Here is a 26,493-nt window from a genome sequence, read left to right as displayed (position 1 = left end):
TTTTTAGGTATGTATAGTCTCAAATTCTTTTGATTGGTTCTCAATTAGCTTTTCTACATTTCGTAGCTTTACACTGAAAGAATATCTAATAATATATATGCATGGTTTGTTTTTGTATTTTAAAAAAAATTTAAAAAAAATTTAAATTTTTTTATTTAAATTAATATTTTTTTTATTTTTTAGATGTTTTGATATGTTAATATTAAAAATAAATTTTTAAAAATAAAAAAAATATTACTTTAATATATTTTTAAATAAAAAATAAGCACAATAACATCATATATTATAAACTAGAGTAAAAGTAAAAAAATAAATTAAAAAAAGAACTATGATATCAGCACATGAGATATAAAATAATGATACGACTGCGTCCAAAGATCCCGCGCGCATCTCCAGTACAGCCTTGCCAAAAATGTTCCCCCTTGTCGTTGGACACGAGTCCGATCTGAAATTCCCTGTCGTATTTAGCATTAAACTTCAACCTTCCAATCTCAATCCCATCATCTTCGCCCCCAACCAAGACTTAAAGAAAAGAAAACACCACCCACTCACTAACTCCATTCTCACCCAATCCTAAAACCACACCAACAAACCAACTCCTCCTCTCTCACTCACTTCCTCTCCACGCCTCCAAGGTCCCCTATCCTCTCCCTATATATATATATATATATATATATATATATATATATATATATATATATATTGGAACACTCTTTGTTGTTGAACTCAGGTTTTTTCATTCAGAGGCAAAGCGAGATGGCAAAAGGTAATATCGACTGTGTGTGCATTGACTTGCGTGTGCAGTTATTAGTACGAATCTTCAGCTATTGCTAATTTTTGCTAACAGGTGACAACAATGGATCGTCAAAACCAACGGTGACTCCGTACGAGGAAGCCCTGGATGCTTTATCCTCTTTGATAACGAAACGCAGTCGTGCTGATAAGAGCAACAACGGAGATCGGTTTGATGTGCTTTTCGATTATTTAAAAGTAAATATGCTTGGTTAATCATACTAATTTTAACTTTCTTCTATTTTAATTATATATTTATCTCGATCTAATTTTGGTTGTTGTCATCCCAATCATTAATTAAGATTCTGGAGTTAGAGGAGGCAATATCAGAAATGAAGATCATACACGTGGCAGGCACTAAAGGAAAGGTAGCACTGCTACATTGCTGTCAGCAGCCTTCAATTTATCCTAAATTCATCAAACATGATTTTAAATGTTAATGCAATTTAAAATCATATTTGATCACTGATTCGTAAACTTAATTATGGCAGGGCATTACTTCTGTAAATCCCTGCATATTGTTGAAAGTAGATGCAATACAGGGTCAGGATTGTTCGTATCTGTGTTTTGAAACTAAATGGATTTTTTTTTTTAAATAAAGGGATCTACGTGCACCTTTGCGGAATCTATCCTACGTAATTGCGGCTTTCGTACTGGACTTTTCACATCACCTCATCTCATTGATGTCCGAGAAAGATTTCGTCTGGATGGGTAAATTGTGCAATCTTTAGAATAGTAGTAACATTTTTTCAATTGGCTGATAAGATTTTTTGTTTCCATGAAGAAATTGACTGCTTAAAAACTATTCTGTTTTTCTCTGCTCACGTTTTATATTTATCTACAATTGTATAAATTCTGATTCTTTCTTAGGCTGTCTGTTTTAATTTTATGCCATTTCCACTTCATTGAAGTTTGCCGAAATCTTACTTTACTGTCTCTCTTGTTAACAAAATCAATGTCTTTCCCATCCTTAACCACACTCCTTTTGAGAACTCGGTATAATCCTTTTATTTGTGTTTAGTGCATCCTTTCGAAATCCACTCTATGTGTTATAAGTTTATATATTCTGGTTTTCTTGTTTTGTATTGCAGTAAGGACATTTGTGAAGAGAAATTCTTGGCATATTTCTGGTGGTGTTATGATAGACTAAAGGTAATCCTGTCCCTGTGTTTTTTTCTTCATCGTAATTCAAGCATTAATTTGGTGGTTATAGTGAGAGTGATAGAACGTCCGATGATATTTGATTCAAAAATCAAGCAGGAAGCTTTCTGTAGCTAGTTGCTGGCGAGGGCATGTCAAAATTCTTGCTGTGCTGTCCTAGTGGCTTGCTAACGAAAAGGACTTTTGAGTGGTTTCTAAGTGATGTGGAACCTCAAGTGTCAAAAATACAACTAATGGACTTCCTTTTCTTTTTAAGTTTTGGGCAGTAAATTTGCTTCATTTGTTAGTTTTGACATCTTCTGCTGTTGTGCAGGAAAAATCTACAGAAGATGTACCAATGCCTACCTATTTTCGCTTTCTTGCTTTACTTGCCTTCAAGATATTTTCAGCGGAACAGGTTTGTGTGAACATTTCATGTCTGTGATGATATCCTTTCCATCTGAGCAAACACACTAATGCTCAATTTAATCTCTCATGTTGGATTCGAAGCTCATTTGTTGAGTACTCCTATGCAGGTAGATGTAGCTATTTTGGAGGTTGGGTTAGGTGGAAAGTTTGATGCAACAAATGTGGTATGCATAATTTATATTTGATTAAGAGATTTTTCTCAAGCTTTTTAAATTCGACTTCTGTGTTGATTGTAAAAAAGATATGACTTTGTTTTACGTGTCAAGCTCTTCATGCTAGGATTCTCTTTGGTGATATGCTTCTAAAACGGCTAACTTTGCATCATGTTTCAGGTTCAGAAACCTATTGTCTGTGGTATAGCTTCCCTTGGGTATGATCACATGGAAATTCTTGGTTAGTGTTATATTTCAAAGAGTTAGGTAATAGCTCATGGTAAAATGGTGTAAAGCTGTTGCTTATTTGATTATTGACACATTTGAGACTGTTGGACTGCAATTTCCATATAGAACATAGCCAGTTGCAAGATTTTTCACTATTGCATTATAGTCCATATCTGCATAACAACTGAATTTTTTGAGACCAGACCTCATACTGGCATCTGCTATTGCCTGCACAAAGGAAAACATGTGATGTTTTAAGTCTTGGAAGTGTTCCACCATATTTTCATTTGCTAAGTTCATCTATTCTCTTTGCTGGATGCTTTGATTAGGAAATACTCTAGCTCAAATTGCTGGGGAGAAGGCTGGTATCTTTAAGGTGTCCTTCTGAACTATTCCCATCAGACTCTTGCTTGTGCATTTGCTTCTGAACTTTGACCCAATATGAGTCTCAATTTTTTTATTTTTTTTTTCATGATCAAGTTTTCCTTTTCCAATACAGGATGGAATTCCAGCCTTCACTGTGCCTCAACCTGATGAAGCAATGAATGTTCTTGAAGAGAAGGCTTCTGAGTTAAATGTAAGTTGCATATAGTTCAAGAACTAGGGAGTTCTATTTTCCACTTTACTGGAAAATGCTTGCGTCAGATGCTGGCTCCAAATTGTAGGATACTGAGTGGTGATGTGGAAGTCAACTCGATGCTCTACCCATCCTAAATCGAGTCTTGTGTGAAGCAGGTGCATGCTATATAAGATGATATTGGTGCTTAGATGTGGTTCCTGTATTTTTTAAGCAATCCTATTGAAGTGCTAAACCTATACCGGCCAGCCAGCTTTCCAGCTCAAACCATAGATTTAATAATTGCGCAACCATAAATTCTTTGGCTAAGTTAGTTAGGAGCTGCTAAATTTACAATTCATGGATGAGAATTTGAGGCTAGGTTTGCAACAGCAGATTTCCCTTTCATTTGATTTGACAAGCGCTAGCTCTGGGATATAGCATATTGAGGAAATCCATTGTATCATATCAATTCTTGTTGTTCCCTAATTGAAGAACTAATGGCTGATATAAGTATTCTAATTGCAGGTACACCTTCAAGTGGCGGAGCCATTGGATGCCAAATTGCTGAATGGTTTAAAACTTAGGCTTGAAGGTGAGCACCAGTATTTAAATGCTGGTCTTGCCATTGCGTTGTCTTTTACTTGGCTTCAAAGGACTGGGCATCACGAATTTACCCACTTGGAACAGGCTGTAAGTTTGATACATGAGAGTTTTCCTGTGCAAGCTCTTTTAGGTCTTCACAGCTATTTTCTGAATTTATTTACATGGAACAGAGCTCACTTCCCGAGCAGTTTATTAAGGGGCTAACAACAGCCAGTTTGCAAGGGAGGGCTCAAATTGTCACTGATCAATACATTAATACCGAGAGTTATGGAGATCTTGTGTTTTATTTGGATGGAGCCCATAGTCCTGAAAGCATGGAGATGTGTGCAAGATGGTTTTCTCTTGCCATAAAAGAAGATAGCCAGAAAAGAACCTTTAATTATCCCCCACAGAAAAATTCTGAATCCACTATTGAATTGGTACAGGAGCATCATGATGAGAGATATGGAAAGAGTTCCATGCAGGTAAGAATAGAGCTTAAAAACTTGTCATTGTTTTATTAGATTTACAAAAAATTAAGATGCAAAGCTGGAAGTTACAATTAGATAGGTTCATAAGAAGCCAACTTAGAAAGGGTTTTGTTTGAGGTCAAGTCTGCTTCCTAGAATTGGTGTTGCCAAATGGGTAAAGTAACTGCAAAATATACGCTGTTAGGACAATCTGGAAAGTAAGAAGTTTCAGCAATTGCTGAAGTGGTATACAAAGCACAAATCATGGTCATTCTTGCAACAAATTCCAGTTGCATACCGAGGCAAAGTGCCTCCAAAAGGAAGAATCAGTATAAGAGCTGTATAAGTGAGTTGTTTCGTTGCAATGATGTGCTTGGTTTTCCAAAGGACCATAGGCTGGCTGCTCACATGGAAAAGATGTGGCTAATAATATTCTGGATGAGATGAAGCTCGCTACTTTCCATTATAATACATCTGTTGTCCGGTGCAAGATTGCTTCTATCATCTTTATTTTTATGTCCAACTTTTGAAAAAGGGATTCAGAAGTCCATTACAATTAGAGTATCATGATAACACAATTCATTGAAGAAGTGTCAAACAAAACTGTCATGAGCTTACATGTGTGCCTATGGATAAAATTTTGGTATCAGTACTTGAGAGACACGTGAGTTACAATAGGGCAATGTTGAGCTAAAAGTTTTGTGTGCATCTTACAGATATTGCTGTTCAATTGCATGTCAGTGCGAGATCCTCAGCTGCTTCTTCCTCCTCTCATGAAAGCATGTGCGAGTCATGGTAAATGATTTAGCAGGAACATATTTAGATAGAATCTCACCAGATTTTCTAAAACATAGCTACCACTTAATAAAGCATACGAGAGAGTTGAATGACATTAAACTCAAACTGTTTGTGAATTTTCCTTGTTATATTAAATTCATTACGTAACAATCTCAACCATCCACATTTTTGAGAAATGAAAGACTAAAAATCAGGACTTATGAGGGAATATATTGTTCATTTGATGTTAATGGTCTTGTCAAGAAACTTTTGCTTACCAACATTAGTTCGGTATTTTAGGTGTCTACTTCAAGAAGGCGCTCTTTGTTTCAAACACATCCTTGTATTACAAGGTTGGATCTCATGCATTACCACCAACTGATTCTCAAGTTAATTTATCATGGCAGTTTTCTCTTCAAAGAGTATGGGAGAATCTCATACAGAGCGATAAAGGTACCAGTTACATGCATATATATATTTCTTATATCAGAGAAATATCTGGTTGATTGTTGTATTTGCTTTAGCTTTTGTATTTAGAAAAATAAACGTAAATTTCATTGGACTAACTTATTTTTCATAGTTCCCTTCTTTTTTTATCTTTGTTTTGTACTCTTTCTAAATTTTCCGTTGTTGTACCATTAATTAAATGTTTAAAAATAACGTTTGTCTTTGTTATACATACTAGAAACTGCGAGGTCATCTAACACAGCTCCTGTTGACGTTGGGTTTTATGTGAATGGCCTTTTGACTTATCAGGAGGGGAGGTTAAGCATGCGGTTGCTGTTTGTGAAGAAGTTAAAGAGGATGCCAAAATGAGTGGTAGGACTTGTGAAAATAGTGCAGTCTTCCCTTCTCTCCCATTAGCTATTAAATGGCTTAGGGAAAGCGTCCAACGGAATCAATCTGTTCACTACCAGGTAATACTGATTTGAAAAATATATTTTGTTCAATATTTTACAACTGCATGTGTGTTTATTCTACTTAATAATATGGCCCAGGCAGGATGCTCACATTGCAAAATGAAATCGTGAAATTTATCATTTCATTTCTGTTGTGGGTTGCGATTCCATAGCTTTCTGTTACTTTAAAAATTATTCAGATGCAATAAGAATAAATGTATCTTATAAGAATTTTGTTCCATTGACTGTATTTTTTGCCACAAAATTCTGATGGATAATCAATACTCCACTATTTCTTTTGCCTCGGAAAATTTGTTTTGTACAAGTTTTTCCAACTAGCATAGGAGAACAATAGAGATACACACATTTCTTATTGCAAAAAGCTCAGATTCACAGCATGACTTGCTGGAAAACCATAATCAGACATTACAAGTAATAGCTTTATGTAAATGACGTTGCAACTTGTCAACATGAAAAGCATCAACTCAAACTTTCCTGAAATTTTAGATAGCGACAGTGTTTCATTTGTAGCCATGCAATTCTAATAAAAGATTCATATGTATGATGCATATATTTGCTCATATAGCATTTGAACTGTTATTTAAACTTTTCTTCCACAATGCATCAGGTCCTTGTAACCGGTTCATTGCATCTTGTGGGTGATGTGTTGAGATTAGTCAAAAAGTGAGGCACAGGACGAAGCTGAAGGTCCCTAGTTGCAAGAATTTACGCTTAAAAGTGCTGGTACTGATGCTGGATGAACGAGTTAGATACTACCATCCCATCAACTTCTCTAGGATTAATTTGAACAGCTCCGTTGAAGATCATTGCAGCTTGCTTGGAATTTGGGGATACATCATGCGTTGTTATTGAAAGTTTGCAAATGAATCATCAGGAATTTCGTTGTTATTGCAGTCGTAGAAACTTCAGATATTGCTAGAAATGATTACCAGCTACTCTCTAGGAAAATCAATGTACTTTTCATGAGATTCTGAAAATCAGACTAGAATTATGGGGGAGGGGGGGGGGGGGGGGCAGAGATAATTTTACACGTGCTGCTGCTTCTCACTCGCAGCTGAAGAGGAATGGTTGGGGCTGATGTTGCACACATGTTCGTTCATCAAGTTGCGAGTGTGGACTTGTCAAAAGATTTACCTCCGTGACACCAAGTCTCCTCATCTGCATGAAATTTGGAACCAGATCGAACTCGTTCGAACTCAGATCTGTCAACAGGTTTACCTCCATGATCACCCTGCTAGTTTGCAGACATGTGGTTGAGAAGGTTATATCCACATGATGAAGAAGAGCATATTATCAGCTTGGAGAATTTTACAAGGGATCTGATAACTCAGTTGGTATTTAGCTACTACGCACCCTGCCAAGAAAGTGTGTGATCATATTGCAGGTTTAACTTTTTTATAGGTACAATTAATATTTCTACTCAAATATACATAATTATAGCGACAAATGATAATATAGTCAAATTACTAAATAATTAATTTATATAAATAATTGAATAACCAAAATGCATTTCGGCAACGCAAAGCATACAGATAGTTTTAATAAATCTAATGACTCGTGTATTTTTGTGTTTTTTTTTAATATTTAGCTTAACTGGTTTTGAAGTCTCCTATTTTTGGATTAGGCCGTCTGCATTCCTTGAAGATGCATGCCCAAAGAAAATTCATTTCCAAATTTGGAATTAACCACCTTCTCGTTGTCATTTCCTAACCAAATTAGAGATTATGGTTATTTAAAACATGTTTTGCCGGGTCGGATAAATTTTTTTGACAAAAATATAAGTATACAAGTTTTTTAAATGTGTTATTTTTTTTTAAAATATAATTATAAACTAAAAAATCTATGCATGCATTTAATTAAATACACCAAGAATTATTTGTGTCAGTAAATAAAAAATAAGGTGTTAATATGTTTATTAAACTCATCTTATTGCAGGTCAACTAATTTTTTTCTAACATAAAAAAATTAATGTGTAAGTTTTATTAACGTGTTTTTTTACTTTAAGTAAAAAATTTAACCATGAATTAAAAAGTCAATAATTACATATAATAAACTATAGTAAAAGTCATGTGTTAATAAAAACATGTAAAATCTTAAACTAATTTTTAACATAGAAAAATAAAACAATGTTGTAATTGTTACAATGAAACACCGTATAATAATTTTTCAAAAATATTAGTGTTAAGAAAGAAATACAAAAAATTCAAAAGAATAACGATAAAAACAAAAAAATATATAAATAGATCAAGTGTAGTGATAAATATTCAAAATAAAAACTAATATATTTTTTTCAAAAAAAATGTGAAAAAACTAAAAAACATTACCAAAAAAAAATGAAGATAGAAAAAAAATAATAATAAATAGATCAAGTATAAAATAATAAAAATATCAAGTATAAAAAAAATATATAAAAAACTTATTTTAAAAAAAAACTTAAAAATTACATTTTGCTACCGCTATAGAAAATCAATTGGTAAAATTTACAATTATATCATATAATAATTATACAGAGAATGCAGAAGATGTGCATTCTTCCGTCATAACCTCCAGCACAAACCAACAAGCCCTGCCAAGTTAAGTTTGACACGATGCGAAATAGATCAAGATCCAATGTCTATTTCACGGAAACTGCCGAAGTTGAGGTTTTCCGACGATTGACTTGGGTTCATGCAACGGATTTGAAATGGCATGCACTACCCATGGGTTTCGTCAACTTGAAGTCGCCACCTTGAATGGCCATGGCAACTGGAATTACAGCGAGCAGAGAATGGTGCAATGCCTTGTATCAAGACTTGAAACATATGTAGTTTGTGGAAATTGAAGATGATTCCGAAGGGCTGAAATCCATCGCAGCTCTCCAAGAACTAAAACTCGTGTTTTTACACGAACTTAGAAACAGAATTTTGAGTTATAGACGGAGTATAGGTGCGCAAGATTTTTGGCACTTTCCCTCCATTTCATTTCATCAACCATGAAGCTGAAGCAATAATGAAATGGTGGGGGATCCTTCTCTTTTATCAGAGTAATAGACATTTGGCGGTGCTCTTAGGCATAAGAGTAATAAGAGATTCGTTTTCTTTCCGCGGTAACAGTAAGACTCAAAGCCGAGTAAACCAGATTGCGGAAATCCACTAAAAAGCTTCACTTCATTAGCTGAAAGAATATTTTATGTACATGTTTTGGAGGCAAGAACCCTACCTGTAATGACGCGCTCGCATTTTTCTCTGTTTCTTTACTCCTTTTCCCTTCCCTTCTTTTAATCTCCGCTATTGCTGAGGGAAGCAATCGTAGTTCCGTATAAAACAAGCCACAAATGAAGTGCAAAGTGTGGAAATACAAACAGGTCCCAGAACCCTTCAACAAACAGTCATGAATCGCAATCTCATCTTCACCAGAGTTCAAAGCAATTGGCGGAGTTCTTGGTTTTCTTTCCTAAGGGTCTTGATTTCTTTCATCAGCTCAGCTTGGTTTTCCAGGATTGAGCTCATCACACTAGAAAATTCCATCTGTTCAATGATTACACAAAATTAATTCCACAAATAAATAACAACAAAAGGGGAAAAGAAACAATATAAATACTACAAATGTACCTCCTGCATATGAAATTGTCTAAGAATTTCTATATGAAGGTTCCTCATATCTTCATGTATGGATTTCTGAAATGAACCAAGAGTTTCTTCAAGAGTGCGCTGGAAGAGTTGAAGAGTGAAGGAACTCCCCTGCTGTGTATCTGGCTGAAGAGCTTTGTGCGGCTGTGTGGCTCCTCCCTGCCATAATATTTGCCAAATTAATGAGCCTTGATAATCAGATAAAAGAAAACAAAGCTATTACATGTCAATGATGTTCCGGCATCACCAGTGCCTTCACTGTTTTGCATTCAAGTATAAAAATTTGCATCAGACATAACATGTGGCCCATTCTTGTAATTCAAAAGACAATATTCAAGGCATCTATGCTGATAAGCTACCTAGGGATTCCAAAAGCAAACAGCTAGATGCTTGGAAGCAAACAACGGCAAACATTTATTAAAGCCATCTAGTGTTCTTACATTCATTGCTGGAACAATTCCTGGTTCTGTGACAGCCAATGCATCAGACCTCAACAACAGGCTATTCAACAGTTCTTCCCTAGTTTCAACTCCTGTTTTCTTTGTTTTTGGTGAACCCACAGAGAGGGATGTTCCATCACTAAAGGAAGAAGTAGTGCTTATTCTCTCAGCATATGTTGAAAACCTGCGAGGTAAGTTTAATGATGCTGGTCCTGATGTTTCAAGGTTAGCTGGTCCTGTGATGCCTTTTGCACCTAAAGACAGAAACATGGAACTAGAGGAAATGTGTTCTGGAAATCCCACTGACGTCTCCGGATTCAAAGATACATCTCTGGCGCGCAGATTTGAAAAACCACGGCTGGAACTAGTCAATGAGCTCATACTTGACTGACTCGTTGAAGAGGGCAGATCTTGCAAACTAGAGAACATTGATCCTGATGTTGAACTCCCAGAAGTCATCCCAAAACGTGGTGGCAAATTGAGTGGCTGGCGTAGGTGAGCAATTTTATCAGATAACCTCTCACCACCCCAAGCTTCTGGAGGAGTGATGGAGGAATCTTCACTCTTGGAAGATGGAGTAGGAGTAGAACCCCCTAGTGATGTGAAAGACTGGGTGTCATCCTGCGCAAAAATGACAAGAAACATCATGGCACAGCTGTGAAGATATTGAATAACTAAAATCAAGTTCGCTAGGAAACCACAGCTATGTTCAACCATATACAGGAAATGCAGAAAATGACTTGACAAAACAACTGACAATCATGTTACAACAATTTTGACTGAGAGAGAACACGGAAAGCCAAGTTCAACAGTCAAAAAGACTTAACACAAAAAATCTCTATTAAGTACTGGGACTTGTGGAGTTACTTTAGCATCATTGAGTGGGGAAAATATAGTTGAGCAGTTGATTTTGGTGAAATAATTCATTGATGCTCCAACATACAGCATAATGGAAGGAACAAATGATGAAATTTTCCAGTATATGTGAAATAATGGAAGTATAGGCTGACTAGTCTAATCGTATCAGATTAAAAGGTCATCAAAATTAGGTAAAATACAAACAATGCCCAAAATAATAACTTTTTTATGCATTGCATACATCTTCTCTTTCCCATTTTTATGTGTGAATTAGATATGCATATTGCGAATATCATCTGGGATAAACAACTATCAGACCTGTCTTGAAGTTGAACTAGATTTCCAATCAAATATTGGATGATCATTGGTCCCATCCTCTGCAAAAGGAAATCTCCTACTAGATGAAGGAAACAACAATGATGAAGGCTTCTTATCAACAGGCAGATTATCCTTTTTCAATCCCTCGTGATCAGTCCAAAACTTATCAAGTGAGGGCGTGATAGGCTGAACATCCACTAGTGGGGAGAACACCTCCATTTCATCCTTAAAATTGTAACTAGAACGAGGTGGATTTAATCTGGTCAATGTTCCAGGCCAAAGATGGCTTCGATGTGGCGTTTCCTCTGCTAAAGACAGATTGGGTATAGTTGATGCAGGTCCACCAACAGTTGCTGTAAGAGATGACGATTCTAATGCAGGACCTGAACGACCAGAATTACCAGAGCCAGACACTGAGGATAGAGCAACACTAGATGATGTTACAGAAGGAAGTGGATCTGGCATAAGAATGGAATCATCAACAGCACCTCCCAAAAGAGCTATCTCAGCTGTGCAGTTGCTCTCATTTACAATAACTGGTTTTGATCTTTGCCAGCATAAACCAGTAACAGCCTGATGAAAAATATAATTTAATTAACATCAAGACTACAGAAATAAGGTATTTATACTTCTGAATTTGTGAGCTCACATTAGTGATGAGATTGCAAATACCTGGACCGCTATTAGGCAAAGCTCTCAGATGGCATACCAAAGGCAGACATCTACGACAGTCCATGTTGAAGAGAAACTATTTTTTTATTGTCGATTCACATTTTTAGCTTAACTGTTTTATCCAACAGACAAATTAAATCTCGCACACACTGTTGTAATGCTATTCTAGTTGATTTCTCTCAAAAACATCATCCATTAAGTGGCACATTAATTAAGTCATCCTAACATGAAAGAGGAGATAGGCACACAAAGAACAACAGATTCACAGATTATCAAGACCAATGTAAAGGCCCAATCTTAATAAGTTCAGTTACTAAAGTCAAGAATGTGTGCAGTCATGGGTGAACTTCTGATATATGCAACTCTAATAATGTTATAGGATCCTGTTTACATCTCTTTCTGCCTAATATTCATTACTCTGTTAACTTCCTATATAATGTTGTGCTATGGGATATGAGGTTCTACAGTTTAGAAGGTAAGGAAGTTTTCAAGTTCAAACAGGAGATCCCAAATAAAATGTGTCACTATATCTATTGTATTCACACAAAACAGTTTATAGACTAATAAGAAACTGCAGAGAGACTGTAGTAAGTATTTAAACATGGGTATCAGGAACAAAAATCCACCTCTGAACTGCCATAAGCACGAAGTACAGTGAAAGGCTGTGGTTTTCCTCGAACATCATAGAACACTACCCTACCACTGCTGGTTCCAGCAGCCAGAACCCAACCATCATCTCTAAAAGACAGTGAAGAAAAAGGTGCCTCGTAAGAAATGAGAGATGTGTGCCTTCTAGACCCCGAGTCATAAGTGTATAGCTTTTTATCCAGTCCAACACTAGCTATTATCTGCAATTGGAAAAAGGTAGTTGAGAATGAAGAATACTTTGCTAATTTTACCAAAACTTCAGACCTTAAATAACTTTCAAAAGCATATAAAATATTTAGTCTTCTTTCTTTTATGTAGGGAAAAAGGGAAGGGGGATGAGCAATCCAACAAAATAAAATAAATATAAGACCTTGTCATTTGATGGCGAGAAGCTAATACCAGCAATTGGTGCAGAATGTTGCTTCGACCACGAAACCTGTAAAGAAAGAAATGCAATCAGTTACATGTGAAAAACATCATTCAAAATGTTGAAAAAGTAGAGCATAGTACTGCAGGAAACAAGCATGTTGGCAACAATTAATAGAAAATTAAAAAAAATGGTGAAAAAAAAATTGGTTATACAAAAACCTTTCACAATGTGCTAAGATCATCAAAGAAAAGCAATTAGTTAGAACTTGGTAAATGAGAAAAGGAGAATAATCATGCTGTGACTTCATTAGATATGAAAATTTCACTGCAGTGTAAACTTATTCAACCACAAGGGTATTTATAAAACCTAAACTATCAATATTCATACATACGAACCTTTGGGCTCCGACCAGTTGTATCCCACAAATGCACAGAACCATCATCGCCAGCGGTCACCAAAAGGTGTCGGCTAACTCGTGAATAATCAAGCACCCTTAGTACCTGGTCTTAAGTTCCGCCAGACGAACAATTAGCAGGGAAGAAGATTAAACATAACAAACACCAGAAAGAGAGCATCAAGAGCGAAGAGCAAACAACCTGTTTATTTGGGTCCTTGAGTTCTGTCGCCCTTGCACCAGATGCAAGGTTGTGCAGAATAAGGTCCCCACTCAAACTTATGGAAGCCAGGTGCTCATCTTTGCAATTGTACATAGCACCTGTTATTGGACTGGTATGACCCCTCAACCATTTAATGCAGCGCTTCCTCTGCAGATCCCATATTCTTACGACTTGACCACTTCCTCCGGAGCATATATATCTAGATCCCTTATTACTAAAGCTAATAGCCAATATAGATTCCTACAAAAAAGATTAAAAAAAAACCAACAATGACTTCTTGCAGTGGATCAAACCTTGTAAACAAGTAAACTAGATACAATGGATGCATGGTGTTTCAAAATGTAATGATGATTTTTCCACTAGAGGAATTCTATAAAAAGAGGTTTTACCACAAAAGAGCACGCATATGATGTGATGCAGGGAGCCTGTGGAGGATTGTATTTTACAGCATCCAACAGATCAAGGAATTTAAGGAAACCCTGCCCCTCTGGTTGATCTGAGCATGCCTTTTCTCCATTTAAGTCCTAAACAGGTTGACACCTTTGTTGCTTGAAGCACACAACAGTTATCTTATTAAATGAACAGCTTTTTTGTATCTTCATTACTTTTTAAGAGAAAGAAACACATTAAGGTACTTTCTCAGATTTTTGTTCCATCAATTCAAGAGTTTACTTCCTTCAAAGTATCTAATGCATGATTTGGGGGAGGAACGCACTAAACATTGTGTAGCATGGAGTGGCAACTCACGTTTAGCTAGAGCACAAATGCATATTGATACCACACCTCACCTCTGGTAACTCACACATTCAAATTCAACCAATAACTTTCGTATCCCAAGAAATGGTTTCTAAGCACCACCCATCCAATCTACCACAAACAAATTTTTCTTTCTAAACTAATGAAGCAGTGGACTTCGACAAGAATTACCTCAATGCTGTCCCCACTATCTGTCCCAGAAACTGGAATTGTGCCCATGCTCTGCCCATTTTTCCTCCACAATGAAATCTTCTTATCTTCTCCAGCACTAGCCACCACTAAATCTGCAAAAACAGAACCCACAAATTCAGATCAATCCCTGCTTCCTAAAAACTGCAGTGCTAAACCATGAATATTATTTAATTACGCAATAATTCAACAACCTCCCTCGACTAGAGTTAATTTGTTAATTTAATAAAAAAGAAAAGGTGAAATGTAAGAAGAAGAAAATCAAACTTCTGTTCTCTCTCTTTTCTCGAACAGCCAAAAAAACCCTAATTGATTCAAAAACCAGGAAATGAAGATTCAACCGTGGAGGAAAAAAAAAGCTCTTGCAAATTAAGCGGTAAACGAAAATAAAGAGAATAGAGAGTGAGTGAAAGACTCACTAGTGTGGTTCCACTTGACTGCGTTAACAAGGCAACCCGGAGTTGGTGTGTAACTCAAAGTACATGGATCTCCTGGTTCCACTGATACATCGAAAAGCTTCACGGTGTCGCCACCACTCGCCGCCAGTAACGCCATTGATGGATCCGCCAAGTTCATCATCCCTATTTAAATAAGAGAGAGAGATGAGGGAGACTTGAGAAACAGAGGAGTTTTCTTTTATTATTATTATTATTATTTTGAAATGGGTGTTTGAAAATAAGGGAAATGAGAACCCTCCTCCGACTCTTACTTGCTATAAGTTTAGAAAGGAGGGGAAGGAGAGAGAGAGAGAGAGAGAGAGAGAGAGAGAGAGGGGAGGGTTATTAAAAAAATAAATTTGAATGTAAGTGTAGAAGAGGTATTATTATTGCGTTGCATTTGTATTTGTTTGTAAGTGGGCGCCTTTTGTTTCTGCTTTAATCATGACTGCTTGGGACTGGGACTGGGACTGGGACAAGCCCCCTCTGCTCCTCCTCCTCTCACACACCAGATCGTTCCATAGTTTGCAAGTCATGCTCTTAGTTTTTTTTGCTTGCTCAAGCAATCTGATTACCTTTATCTTTATTTTCTTTTGCAAGTTATTATCGAGTGAGTTAAATGCGCTCTTTAAAAAAAACAAAATTGGTAGTCATTATGGGGTGAGTTATACATGCTCTACTAATATCTGTGAGATATTGGGCTCAAAATCTTCATCTCAAATTCCAATCCAAGAGAGACACTCATAGAATTTGTTTGTTTTTATTCCGTGTTTTTTTTAAAAATTATTTTATTTTTTATTGAAATGATATTAAAATTTAAAAAATATTATTTTAATATATTTATTATCACATTATCGAACACTAACACTTCTACAAAGAAAACTCGCAGCAGAATCAATTAAGGAAAAAAATGTAATCTTACATGAACATTAACCAAAACAAAATGCAAGGAAACCCAATTCCTAGACATTATTTAAGACGTCTGACATGTATGCCCATTTACACTCCACTATTTTTAAGATTTTGTCATGTCAGGCACAGTTACTCACGAAAGCAAAACAATGGGTGAGGCAAACAACACTGCTCTGAAGCTTTAAGCAATTGCTGCACCAATCACCCGCCAGCGTACCTGGGTGTTTTTGTTTTTCAGAATTTTAATATTGATCCATTTCAACAGAAGAGAGCATTGGACTTACAATTCAACAGGAGGTCTGGTCAAAGTTTTTCTTAAAACAAAATCTGTGCAAGCCTGCAAATGCATGCTTGGCATTTGGGAAGCCACGAAATGATCTTGATAGGCCCAATCAGCTCATTCGTAGTGTGATATATAATAATAATATTGGTGCGAAACAATAGAATAGCATCCGACATAATCTACCTGTAGAAGAAAAATAATCAGGGAAACAATCTTGAACGGAGGAGGACATTTGTAACGACTCCTCCGGAATCATCTGGCCAAAAATGCTATTCTAGTTAGGTTGGTGGGTTCCGTCGTAAAAATAACACCTAATAGCCCACGCTGAGCAATAATATAATGCCACCATCTCCACTCTATATCCAATCTCCACCTTCCCCAAACTAAGGTAGAATCCATTGGACGATGACGTCAAAACCATCTCTTCTACAAAGACTTTCTCGATGGTTCAACGGCAGGAGGTGAAACCAGCAGCTAAATATAAGCATGTCCTGGATCTATATCCAGGCAATGAAAATGGATGGCCAGTTAGATCAAAATGTCAATGCAACGAACTCAAATCAGTAAACAGAGCAGGAAAACTTAGAACTACTTTTATAGAGCTAAATGTGGCCAATTTTGATTCCTAAACATAATTTTAATTATCAGGCCAAATATATGCACATATGCTGGAGTAAGAACTACAAAGAAAAGTTAAGAGACTACGATCGATAAAAGAAAAAAAGAAAAGAGAACAGTTCCTTCTGACTTTTGGCACATCCCAAAGCATGCGCCTTCAGAACTGATTTGTTAAGCTTCTCCCCCACCGACCAGTAAATAATGCATGAGGAGTCGTGCCTGCATCTCCTAGAGTACCTGGAAATCTTCAATGCCAGTTCCCCTGCCAAAACAGGGAAGGAAAACATCAGTGTAAAAATGGAAGATAGGGTAGGATGGTTTAGTTAAATGCTGAACAATTTAGATGCTGGCATAGATGTTAAAAAAAATGTAAAGTTTTTACCAGCGGAATATACAAGGATATGTTGGGTTTTTTATTGTATGAAATCATGAATATATCATAAATAATTTTGCACGAGCATTTCCTACAGCTTTGCCTGTCTCTATGAAATATAAAATAGATACTGTGTGTTTCTTGAAAAGCAACCCATTCCATGACCTGATATACAAAAAAACTTTGACATTGGATAAACAAGATCCTATTTTTGCTAGCATTATCCTGCAAACGACAAGTGGTGCACAAAAGGTAATACATGTTGCTTAAGTTTTTCACCCAAATAATAGCATTTACATCCCCTGCTCATCAGACTGTAAAAATTGTCTGAAAATTCGGACAGAACACCTACAAATCGAACGCATCGAAACTGATGCCACATATTTACTGGCATTGCCAAGGCCAAAAAATTCACATCAATTTTCTTCATAACAAAAACACAAAAGTGATTTCAAAACATGGCTAGATTGTGATCATGCTGTAGTTTAAACTCATAGCACAGACCAATCCACTCACATAGATTCCATCTTCATAACAGTTGAAGCATCCGCATTTTAAGGCATTGAGAAGCAAAAAAAGATGATGTTACATCAGATGACCAGAAAAGATGATGCAATTGCGCACTATTTAACTGAAAACAATCCGATGTAGACACAAATTCTTAAACAAACACCAAGAGTCCATAAGTGCATGTACATGCAAACGCTTTTCTCATATCAAAGTACTAGACAAACCGAAAGCTTATTAGTCATTCCTATTGTGATATCCTTCTTTCCCACAACCTTAGACAGTGGTCCAACAAAATTTTTTCTAGAAATTACCTTGTCTTTTTCAAATTATTTTTACTTGAAACAAAGAACAACTGCTATCTTGGTCTCAATCTGAAGACAATCAAATACATGGAAATTGATTTTAAAAAACAGGCACGGGGGAAGAAAAAAGGAATTTACTAAGTTGATTGGCCCTCATGTAAAATCTCTAATATGACACGTGTAAAAAATTACCACAAATTTTGTATCTTGAATCTTGTTTCTGCATTTGTGCAGAAGATGACTTGTATCTAATAAATGGAACTCATTAAAATCAGGTAGGAAGTAAACAAAACTATGAACCCCAATAGAGCAACCGGGTTTGCAACAAGCCAGAAACATGCTTAAACACAATAATCTCCATGTCAACGTCAAGATGCAATGGTATTAAGCTGACCTTGGGTAAGACCAAGGACCAATAATATTGCAGCCATCACATTTTGTTTGGCATCATGAACTTGGCCTTTTTCTCTGCAGGTTTTAAAATTTGAAAGGAGCACAACAGATTTTCATCAACGCTCATCATAGCACCAGCATTGTCAAATTCCCCACAATAGTTGGGAGCTGAAAATATGGTAACAAGTTGCCTGTCGGCAAAGAATTCATACCCATCCTCCACAACCTAGACCGAAACAAAAAAAGATACATGTCACTTCAGTGTCCAAAAAGAGCATGAGATATGAACAGCTGAATAGGGTAGCTAGCATGAGATATGAACAGCTGAATAGGGTAGCTAAGTAAAAGTTGACAACCTGATGAGCACGACAGACAAGGTCTAAATCATGCTTTGTCAGAAATTCTTGCACCTTATCAGGACCAAAGGTGTATGAAACTCCTCTATCATTCATCCCCCATCCCTTAACATCTCTACAAGGATCTGACCAGAGTAAATCACAAAGCAAGCCAGTGTCCGGAACAGCAATTGGGCGAGGCAAGTTTCTAATTTGATCCAAATTGGTCAAATCAGGGGAAAGACCACCATGCATGCACAATATCTTGTCGTCTATCAAAGCAGCAACAGGGAGGCAGTTGAAACTGTCAGTGAAGGATTTCCATAGCCTCACATTAAACCGCCGCTTACATTCATCGTAAAATCCATATATCCGATTTATAGAAGCACATTCATGGTTTCCTCGTAGAAGAAAGAAGTTCTCTGGATATTTAATCTTATAGGCAAGCAAAAGGCATATAGTTTCCAAACTTTGCTTTCCTCGATCAACGTAGTCCCCTAAAAATAGATAATTGGCTTCAGGAGGAAAACCTCCATACTCAAAAAGTCTCAATAAATCACTATACTGCCCGTGAATGTCACCTGAAACACGGAGAAAAATCTCGACAAAGTCAGATAGAACAGATCCAGGCAACAACAGAACAGCACAGAAAGCAAACATCCAACAATGTCAACAGTTTACCCTCCGAGCTATTCGATAAGCTACATATTCCAAGGTGGATAAACGCCTATGATTATTTCAGATGCCAATTATTTCTCATATTGCATTGGCAGAAATAGAAATAGTGAACACAGCAGAAATGGAAATAGTAAAGACAGCAGAATTTTCAACTAAACTTTGTTTACTTATCAAACATCACCAGTTCACAAGAGATTAAACACAGTGCCCAGGATTTTAGGCTTTTATATGCATTCCAGTTTTTCATTCAAAGAGAAAAGCTTACTCTTGGCTCCACGGAAGAAACAGAAAGAATGGCAGGAAACAAAGAAAGCAAAAAAAAAAACCTGTCCCCTTTTTTCCTAATAAAGTCTTTCACACTTTAAATCTTATATAAAAAGAAAATAAACCATCAGGAAACCCACGCAAAAACCTTGAAAATTTTGGGTAAATTCAGCGTACCGCATATCTTGATGGGGGCTTCAAGCTCGAGCAGATTAGGTTGTTTAAGGAAAATATCACGAGAAGCAACACAGAGTTGCTTGATCTCAGCCTCCGATAGCTGAACTTGCTTGCCTGGTCTGGCTGATCGGACTTCTGTTAACCGGCTGATTATATCATCTAGTACGGCGGGGTCCATCGCCGCCTGCCCTTGTGTAGCCATCCGATCTCCCCTCCTCCTCTTTCAACGGCTCTGGCTTTCTTTTTGCAAACAAACCCTAGATGTTCCCTTTTTTAAAACAGTCTTCTTTCTTTTTTCTAGTGTTGTGTGGGTTTTTAATTTTTTTTTAAAAAAAAAAGGAGAACCAAAAAGGAGTGGTTAATAAAAGAGAAATAAAAGGAGTGGACATTTATTCGTATTATTAATTTTTTTATACATGTTAAGGGGAGCTGTCACGAGAAAAAAAAAAAAAAAACTAAACTAAAACATACTAGTGTAGATTGTCCACCGCGGTAAAATTACTATTTTATTTTTTTATGTGCAAGCTTTAATTTAGAGGTATGTAACAATATAAGTCTTTTTTATAAAAGTTATAGTAATTACATTAAAAAAAAATGTGTTAATTAATAATTTTATGTTTTTTTTCTATAATATAATTATCAAATGACCCTTGTAAAAAAAAATTGATTCAGGTGTTTTAAAAGTTTTTCATATTTTTTAAGCATGTAAATTACTTAAATATTCTTAAAAAATAAACTCTTTTTGTTGTAGATGGAAGGCCATTTTAGTTTTTTTGCTAAGGTTTTTTTTGTAATTCTTATTCGGGTTTGTAAAAGGTTTGGTATTTTAAAATGTTTAGATTGATATTAAAATTTGAAAGTGATTGGCATGTGCATTGCAAGCACTCATACAATACTAAATGTCATCTTCTAGGGCGGCATTCAATGGGCCTTGCCATCTCTATCATGGTGGTGAGGTGTATGTTTTTTGACAACACACGGGAAGCTCCAGCAATGAACTTTTTCTTTCCTCCCTATTTTCTCTCTTTCCTCTTAAAAAATTATGCTAGCCATCGTTAAAAAAAAAATTCTAGCTATTTATTTATTGAGTTAAATTAGGTCCTCGTTCTCTTGACTACGGTGTATTTGGTCTTAAATTATTTATCAAAATAATTTGTTTTTTTATTTCTTCCCTTAATACTTTGTTTTTATACCATGTTTGGTACTCGTTCTTTTAATTGCAATGCGTTTGATTTTGGATCATTTATTAAGTTAATTGTTTTTTGTCAATATCATCTATTTACACTTTGCTTTTCGTATTAAATTTGATCTTTTATTTTTTTATTGTAATGTTTTTGGTCTTGAATCCTTTATTAAATTAATTTGTCTTTGGATTTTATCAATTGACGTTTTATTTTTATATCAAATATGGTCTTCGTTCTTTTGATTGTGATTTTTAGTTGTTCTTGTTATTTTCTTATTGAAATTGTTTTTTATTTCATCCATTATGATTATGTTTTGTTTTGTTTTTTTGTCAAATTTGATTCTTTTTCTTTTAAAATCTATATTTTTTAAAAAGTTTATCCCAATTGTTTTGGTTAGTTTAGAATTTTACATTGTTGTTTTTTCGGGTTTGCCTTTTACATTGTGATTTGCTCTCATGATCCGTGTCATAAATTCTAAAAGTTGGATCAGATTAGCCTCAGTTATTTTTAATTATTTTTTAAAATTTCATCAATCATCATTGAGTTTATTGAAAATTAGTTTTTTTGTTTGGATTCCTTTGTGGATTTGAATTTTGTTTTTTATCTTGCCCTTCAATTCAATATATTTTTATATTTAAGGTTTGACCCTTGATATTTTAATTTTTAATCTTGATTTTTTGCCTTTCTATAAAATTTTATTTTGTTTTTAATCCCACCCTTAGATCCATGATTTTGATTTTTTATTTTTAAAAATCTTGGTTATTGTTCTTTTGGTTTTTATTTTTTATTTCTTGATTCATTTGTTAAATTAAATTTTCTTTCAATTTTTCTCTTCATTTCAAAATTTTATTTTATCCTCACAAATTTTCTTCAAATAAAGTTCTTATTCCTTTAATTGCTATTTTTTTTATCTTTTTTTTATCATTCGACATTTTATATATTGGGATCCAGTCTCCTTGGTTTTTCTCATTATTTCTAAACTCTGCCCAATAGTCAATTCAGAATAATTATCGGGTTACGGGTTGAGTGGATTGCATTAAGTTAACCCAAGTCAATCATATCCTTTTGTTATATAAAAAAAGTCAAAATGATATAATCTTTCTTAAAAAAAAAGAGAAAAATAGTGAACGGGTTTTGATTGTATTTTTCTCGGGTTAGCCGAAATATTAGTCATCCAAAGTTTTTTACCGTATTACACTAGATCAATTCTCATCCATTTTTTAAAAACTTGTGTTGATCTAAGGCAAGGGTCACCCAGGATAAGAGTCAACCCGTCAGGTTGAGCAATGTTGTTAAATAAATGCTTTCTAAATGTAGTGCTTCCATTTTAGTCATTACCTGAGGTCATGAGTTTGAAAAGTTAACACTGATCAACATCATTTTCTTCCCTAACTACATCATTCGAAGTTATTCATTTTTTAAAAATGAACTTCATTATTTTTTTTTAGTTTTATTGTCAACCAACCAGGTTATCTCAGTCTCATGACATAGATGAAAGGTTTATTTAGATGTCCTGGGTTTTTTTAGAAACCGTTTTTTTTTATCTTTTTTTATTTTGTCATTCAAAATTCAATTATTTTAAAAATTAAACTTTGCTTTTTATATATATGTTTTTTCTTCTATCGAATTATTTTGTCCGCGTAATACTATTCGCGACTTTTGACAACCTCACTTAGTTTTGTTGGTGTGTTTTTTTTAATATTTTTTATTAGTTTTTTTTTATTTCACCATTCTACGTATTGATCCACGAGGTTTGCCAATTTTATTTTTTTTAGTTCTCTTTCTATTATGCTGATTCATTATTTTTTTCATTTTAAAAAAATACAATAATAGCATTTTAGCATTATTTTTTTACATTTCAGAAAAATTGGTTTGGCTTGTGGCAAAGTGTGGCAAATCAATCTAGTCATTATCTATTCCCTTGCAAGTGTAAAGGACGACGTCGTTTGAATGGTTTTTAGTGGATTTTTTTTCCTTTTTAGGATGGTGGCAGAATTAATAGCTCAAGACGAGAGTAAAGAGCTAGACGAGCTACGAGGATAGTAAAGGCCTGAGTGTTAAGCCCAGATGACACATTTGTCTTTACCCTTCATTGGTCTCTCCATCAATCATGACCTTCCAAGATTAAACTATGACATGAGATTATTAACCATGAGATTTAAACGATTTATATTCGTATCGATATATGATATTAGATAGTGGATGTTAAAGAAGTCAAATTTAAGAATAAAATGTTAAGAGTGTAAAAGACATTAAGAGATGAAATGTCAAGGATCTCTTTCAGAAGTTTAAGATTTTAGACATTAAAGCAGATATAAAATCCATACTTAGATTAAATGAAGTTATATATACACAAAATAATATTATATTTGTGGTCCAGAATGTTAGTGTAAGAGGAGAAAGAATTTTGGACATGTTCGCTTGGCGGAAAGTGGTTTCCTGAAAATCACTTTCCAAATTTTCTTGTATTTATTTGCTATTAGAAAAATTAGCTAACAAAAAACACTTTTCAGTCAAAAGAAAATTTGGCTTAGTTTCAAGGAAAGTGCTTTCCTTTTATTTTAGACGAAAAATATTTTCCAAAAGTTATGAAAATTTAGAAATATCATATTATTTGCTGATTATAACAAATTTGGTCCTCACACTTTTGATTGCTGTATATTTTATTTTGAATATTTTTATTTCAATTTTACCCAATAGAATTTGATTTGATTTTATTTTTATATTAACCTTGGTCCTCGTTTTTATAATTGTTATTTGCTTTTCTCTTATTATTTTTTTAATTGAAATTTTTTATCTATCAAGTTTAATCCTAATTCTTTTGATTGTTACTTATTTTATTTTAAATAATTTATGAAATTGTAATTATTATTATTTTAATTTCATCATCTTATAATTTTTTTATCTGTTAGATTTGATCTCTATTATTTTGATTGTTATTTATTTTATTTGAGATAATTTATGAAATTATTTTTTTTTCAGTTTCATTCTCATTCAACTTTTTAATTTGTAAGGTTTGTTCTTTATTATTTTAATAAACTTGAAAACAATATTAATAAGTTATTTTTCAGCTCATTTTCCATGACATAACCAAATATCGAAAAATATTTTTCAACTTATTTTCCATGACACTACCAAACATCGAAAAACAATTTATTTTATAAAGAAAACTACTTTCTAGTAAACAAATGGGGCATAGATTAGTATTAGATTTAAAAACAGAGGAAATGACAAAAAAAAATCCCCTCTTGAAATTAAGGATGAGGAAAGAATATTTTTAAAAGATTGGACTTGGATTTACTATTATATCATTACTAGATATTTTTATGTCAATATTACGTGCGGGGCGGATCAATTTTTTTTAACATAAATAAAATATTTAAACTATGATAACCTGAGTGAACCCAGGTTAACTTGACTAACTTGTTATTTGAGATAATTTCATAAAAAAATTAAAAAAATAAAAAACTCAAAGTCCAGTAACCTAATATCAAATGGTAAAATAAAATAAAATTAAAATTAAATAAAATTAATTTTCAAAATTAACAAATTTGGTCTCTTCACAGGCCGGGCCGGGCTTAGAATAATGACTGCTACACAAAAACAACCATAAACACTGCCCGCTCTCCCACCGTTACCCTGTCCTGTTGTCCATACGACAATTTCATCGTGATTTACAACATCACCCCTACTGCTACAACCAATCACCATCCAAAACAGAAAGTTGTGTTGTGTTATTGATTTGATTGCCCTTCACACTTCCTTCGATGCGCTTAAAGTGATTGCTGGGCACCAAAAGCAGTTATGCCCGGTATGTACAGAATCTTCCTAATCTTTCTTACAAAGCTTTACGAGCATGTTTTTTAAGTTGAACCTATTTTTTTTTTTTTATAGTAGAAGATATTAAATTGGTTTTTTTATTATGTTTTTTTAATAATTTTAATATGTTACGTTCTAATTATTTTTTTATATTTTTTAATGTTTTTTTAATTAAAAAACATTCTACGCATTACTAAACACATATTTGCTGGCGTCACAGACCATGGCGAAAGTCCTGCATGCATAATTATTGCTTAGCCCATGGGTCGGTGATGTGAGGATGAGCTAGCTAGAATATGTCTGGATCATCATTCTTCTTGTTTAGAGCAAGATTTATAGTTATTTTTGTTTTTTTGAAAAAAAATAAATTTTATACCTTTTATTTTAAATTATTTCTAGATTATTTTAATATACTGATGTAAAAAAATATTATTTCAATATATTTTTAAATAAAAATTATTTTTAAAAACAATTACTATTACAATATCAAATAAGTAACATAACTATTAGATTTTAAAATTGTTTTAGTAAATTTTTAAAGTATTTTTAGAAATATATTATTTTTTTAATATTTTTTTACATTAACATATAAAAACTATCTAAAATTATAAAAAAATTAATTTTTTTAATAAATTAAAAATTTTTAAAAGTTTTTTTTGAATGAAAAACAAATACATTCACTGAGTGCATATTTAATGTCGTGTTTTGAAATATATTAAATTTTTTTTTTTATATTTTATCTCAACAAGCTATTAATAATGAAAGTGAGCATTTATGCGACTAGCGTAGAATGACCAGAGTTTGCGGATTGTGGGTTAGAGTGCAGCACCTGATACTGTTTCTTTTCCCGAGGACGCGAATTTCTGCTGAAGGGATTGGGTCTTCCCCCCACCCTTTTCTGTGCCAATCACCAATTAAGCTCTTCTGTGGAGCACAAGGTTCGATGGCATTCTGAACGTTTCTTTGCTCAAAATAACAGGTATAAAGCTCGTTCGTACTGTGATACCATTTGTTCAATAAAGTGTTTTTTTTTTAAAATATTTTTAAAATTTATTTTTAATATTAACACATTACAATAATTTATAAACACAAATAAAAAATTTATTTAAAAAAAATATTTTTTTAAAAACAATTTTGAAATACAAAAATAAACATATTTATAATGTGTTTAGCAGCCATTGATTTGTATTTGATCATAAAAATCTCAAACCGCCAAGAGTCACCAGAATGCTCCACATGGTAACCAGTATTCAAGCACGGGGACAACATAGACCTCACACTCAAAACACTAACCCTAGACAATCGCCTTCTTGAAGCTTTCGTTCTTTTTTTTTTTGTTTTTTTTTTTACTTTTAAGCACAAACAAACTCATTCATAAGTAAAATAATTATGTTATAATATTTTAACGACATATTTGCAATACAAAAAAAGAACAATAAATATATATTTATTAGTAAAATAATGTGTTATCATATTTTATCAATATGTTTTAAAATAATTTTAATATATAATCACTATCAACCACATGTTAACCAAGCATTTTCAATCAGAGGCCACAACCATCCTTCAAGCGAGCAACAGGGCATCGCATAGGTTAAAACGCTTGAAAATGACAGAATTATGATGCTGTTTCGTTCAATGCAATCCAATGACATTACAAGAAAACTAGTTACAGTTACAATG

The 26,493-nt window shown here is 34.1% G+C and overlaps 3 protein-coding genes across 6 annotated transcripts; 1 reads left to right on the top strand and 2 right to left on the bottom strand.

Moving 5' to 3' along the window:
* Positions 1 to 378: 378 nt before the first annotated feature.
* LOC133705142 (folylpolyglutamate synthase-like) lies at positions 379 to 7,496 on the top strand. Of its 4 annotated transcripts, none has more exons than XR_009844205.1 (16): positions 380 to 766; positions 848 to 990; positions 1,095 to 1,160; positions 1,394 to 1,503; positions 1,884 to 1,944; positions 2,267 to 2,350; positions 2,469 to 2,525; positions 2,694 to 2,754; positions 3,071 to 3,117; positions 3,241 to 3,318; positions 3,826 to 3,990; positions 4,074 to 4,367; positions 5,069 to 5,147; positions 5,430 to 5,582; positions 5,815 to 6,046; positions 6,657 to 7,496. XR_009844205.1 is itself a non-coding variant. In XM_062130252.1 (16 exons), the coding sequence occupies exons 1-16, from the start codon at positions 757 to 759 to the stop codon at positions 6,714 to 6,716; spliced, it is 1,629 nt and encodes a 542-aa protein (XP_061986236.1). In that variant the 5' UTR covers positions 383 to 756; the 3' UTR covers positions 6,717 to 7,496. The 4 variants fall into 4 exon arrangements, 2 of the variants coding, with proteins under 2 accessions (XP_061986237.1, XP_061986236.1); XM_062130252.1 differs by having other exon boundaries at positions 383 to 766; positions 5,886 to 6,046; XR_009844206.1 differs by lacking the exon at positions 5,069 to 5,147 and having other exon boundaries at positions 381 to 766; positions 5,886 to 6,046.
* Positions 7,497 to 9,167: 1,671 nt separating this feature from the next.
* LOC133705696 (protein NEDD1-like) lies at positions 9,168 to 15,546 on the bottom strand. Its single transcript, XM_062131044.1, has 10 exons — positions 14,945 to 15,546; positions 14,508 to 14,620; positions 13,560 to 13,820; positions 13,359 to 13,463; positions 12,964 to 13,029; positions 12,572 to 12,793; positions 11,274 to 11,846; positions 10,098 to 10,718; positions 9,640 to 9,816; positions 9,168 to 9,555 (listed from the first exon to the last, which is right to left on the bottom strand). Exons 1-10 carry the CDS (start codon positions 15,102 to 15,104, stop codon positions 9,448 to 9,450), a joined length of 2,406 nt encoding a protein of 801 aa, XP_061987028.1. The 5' UTR covers positions 15,105 to 15,546; the 3' UTR covers positions 9,168 to 9,447.
* A 1,181-nt stretch (positions 15,547 to 16,727) lies between these two features.
* Positions 16,728 to 20,147, bottom strand: LOC133705695 (serine/threonine-protein phosphatase PP1 isozyme 4-like). Its single transcript, XM_062131043.1, has 4 exons — positions 19,808 to 20,147; positions 18,710 to 19,269; positions 18,355 to 18,579; positions 16,728 to 17,037 (listed from the first exon to the last, which is right to left on the bottom strand). The coding sequence occupies exons 1-3, from the start codon at positions 20,007 to 20,009 to the stop codon at positions 18,391 to 18,393; spliced, it is 951 nt and encodes a 316-aa protein (XP_061987027.1). The 5' UTR covers positions 20,010 to 20,147; the 3' UTR covers positions 16,728 to 17,037; positions 18,355 to 18,390.
* Positions 20,148 to 26,493: the final 6,346 nt, after the last annotated feature.

The sequence above is a fragment of the Populus nigra genome, chromosome 10 (genome assembly GCF_951802175.1).
Source record: "Populus nigra chromosome 10, ddPopNigr1.1, whole genome shotgun sequence".
Taxonomy (NCBI): domain Eukaryota; kingdom Viridiplantae; phylum Streptophyta; class Magnoliopsida; order Malpighiales; family Salicaceae; genus Populus; species Populus nigra.
This window is presented reverse-complemented; position numbering and strand designations above follow the sequence as displayed.

What these genes read in the sequence shown, in the direction of transcription:
- LOC133705142 (XM_062130252.1), top strand. An exon ending in GGTGTTATGATAGACTAAAG is followed by an intron (nt 1,945 to 2,266) that starts GTAATCCTGTCC and finishes GCTGTTGTGCAG; the next exon opens with GAAAAATCTACAGAAGATGT. An exon ending in TGATCACATGGAAATTCTTG is followed by an intron (nt 2,755 to 3,070) that starts GTTAGTGTTATA and finishes TGCTTTGATTAG; the next exon opens with GAAATACTCTAGCTCAAATT.
- LOC133705696 (XM_062131044.1), bottom strand. Translation starts at nt 15,104, where the DNA reads ATGATGAACTTGGCGGATCCATCAATGGCGTTACTGGCGGCGAGTGGT. An exon ending in TCAAGGACCCAAATAAACAG is followed by an intron (nt 13,464 to 13,559) that starts GTTGTTTGCTCT and finishes ACTTAAGACCAG; the next exon opens with GTACTAAGGGTGCTTGATTA. An exon ending in GAATTGTTCCAGCAATGAAT is followed by an intron (nt 9,817 to 10,097) that starts GTAAGAACACTA and finishes ATATTATGGCAG; the next exon opens with GGAGGAGCCACACAGCCGCA.
- LOC133705695 (XM_062131043.1), bottom strand. Translation starts at nt 20,009, where the DNA reads ATGGCTACACAAGGGCAGGCGGCGATGGACCCCGCCGTACTAGATGAT. An exon ending in AGCCCCCATCAAGATATGCG is followed by an intron (nt 19,270 to 19,807) that starts GTACGCTGAATT and finishes TCCGTGTTTCAG; the next exon opens with GTGACATTCACGGGCAGTAT. An exon ending in TTGTCTGTCGTGCTCATCAG is followed by an intron (nt 18,580 to 18,709) that starts GTTGTCAACTTT and finishes GTTTCGGTCTAG; the next exon opens with GTTGTGGAGGATGGGTATGA.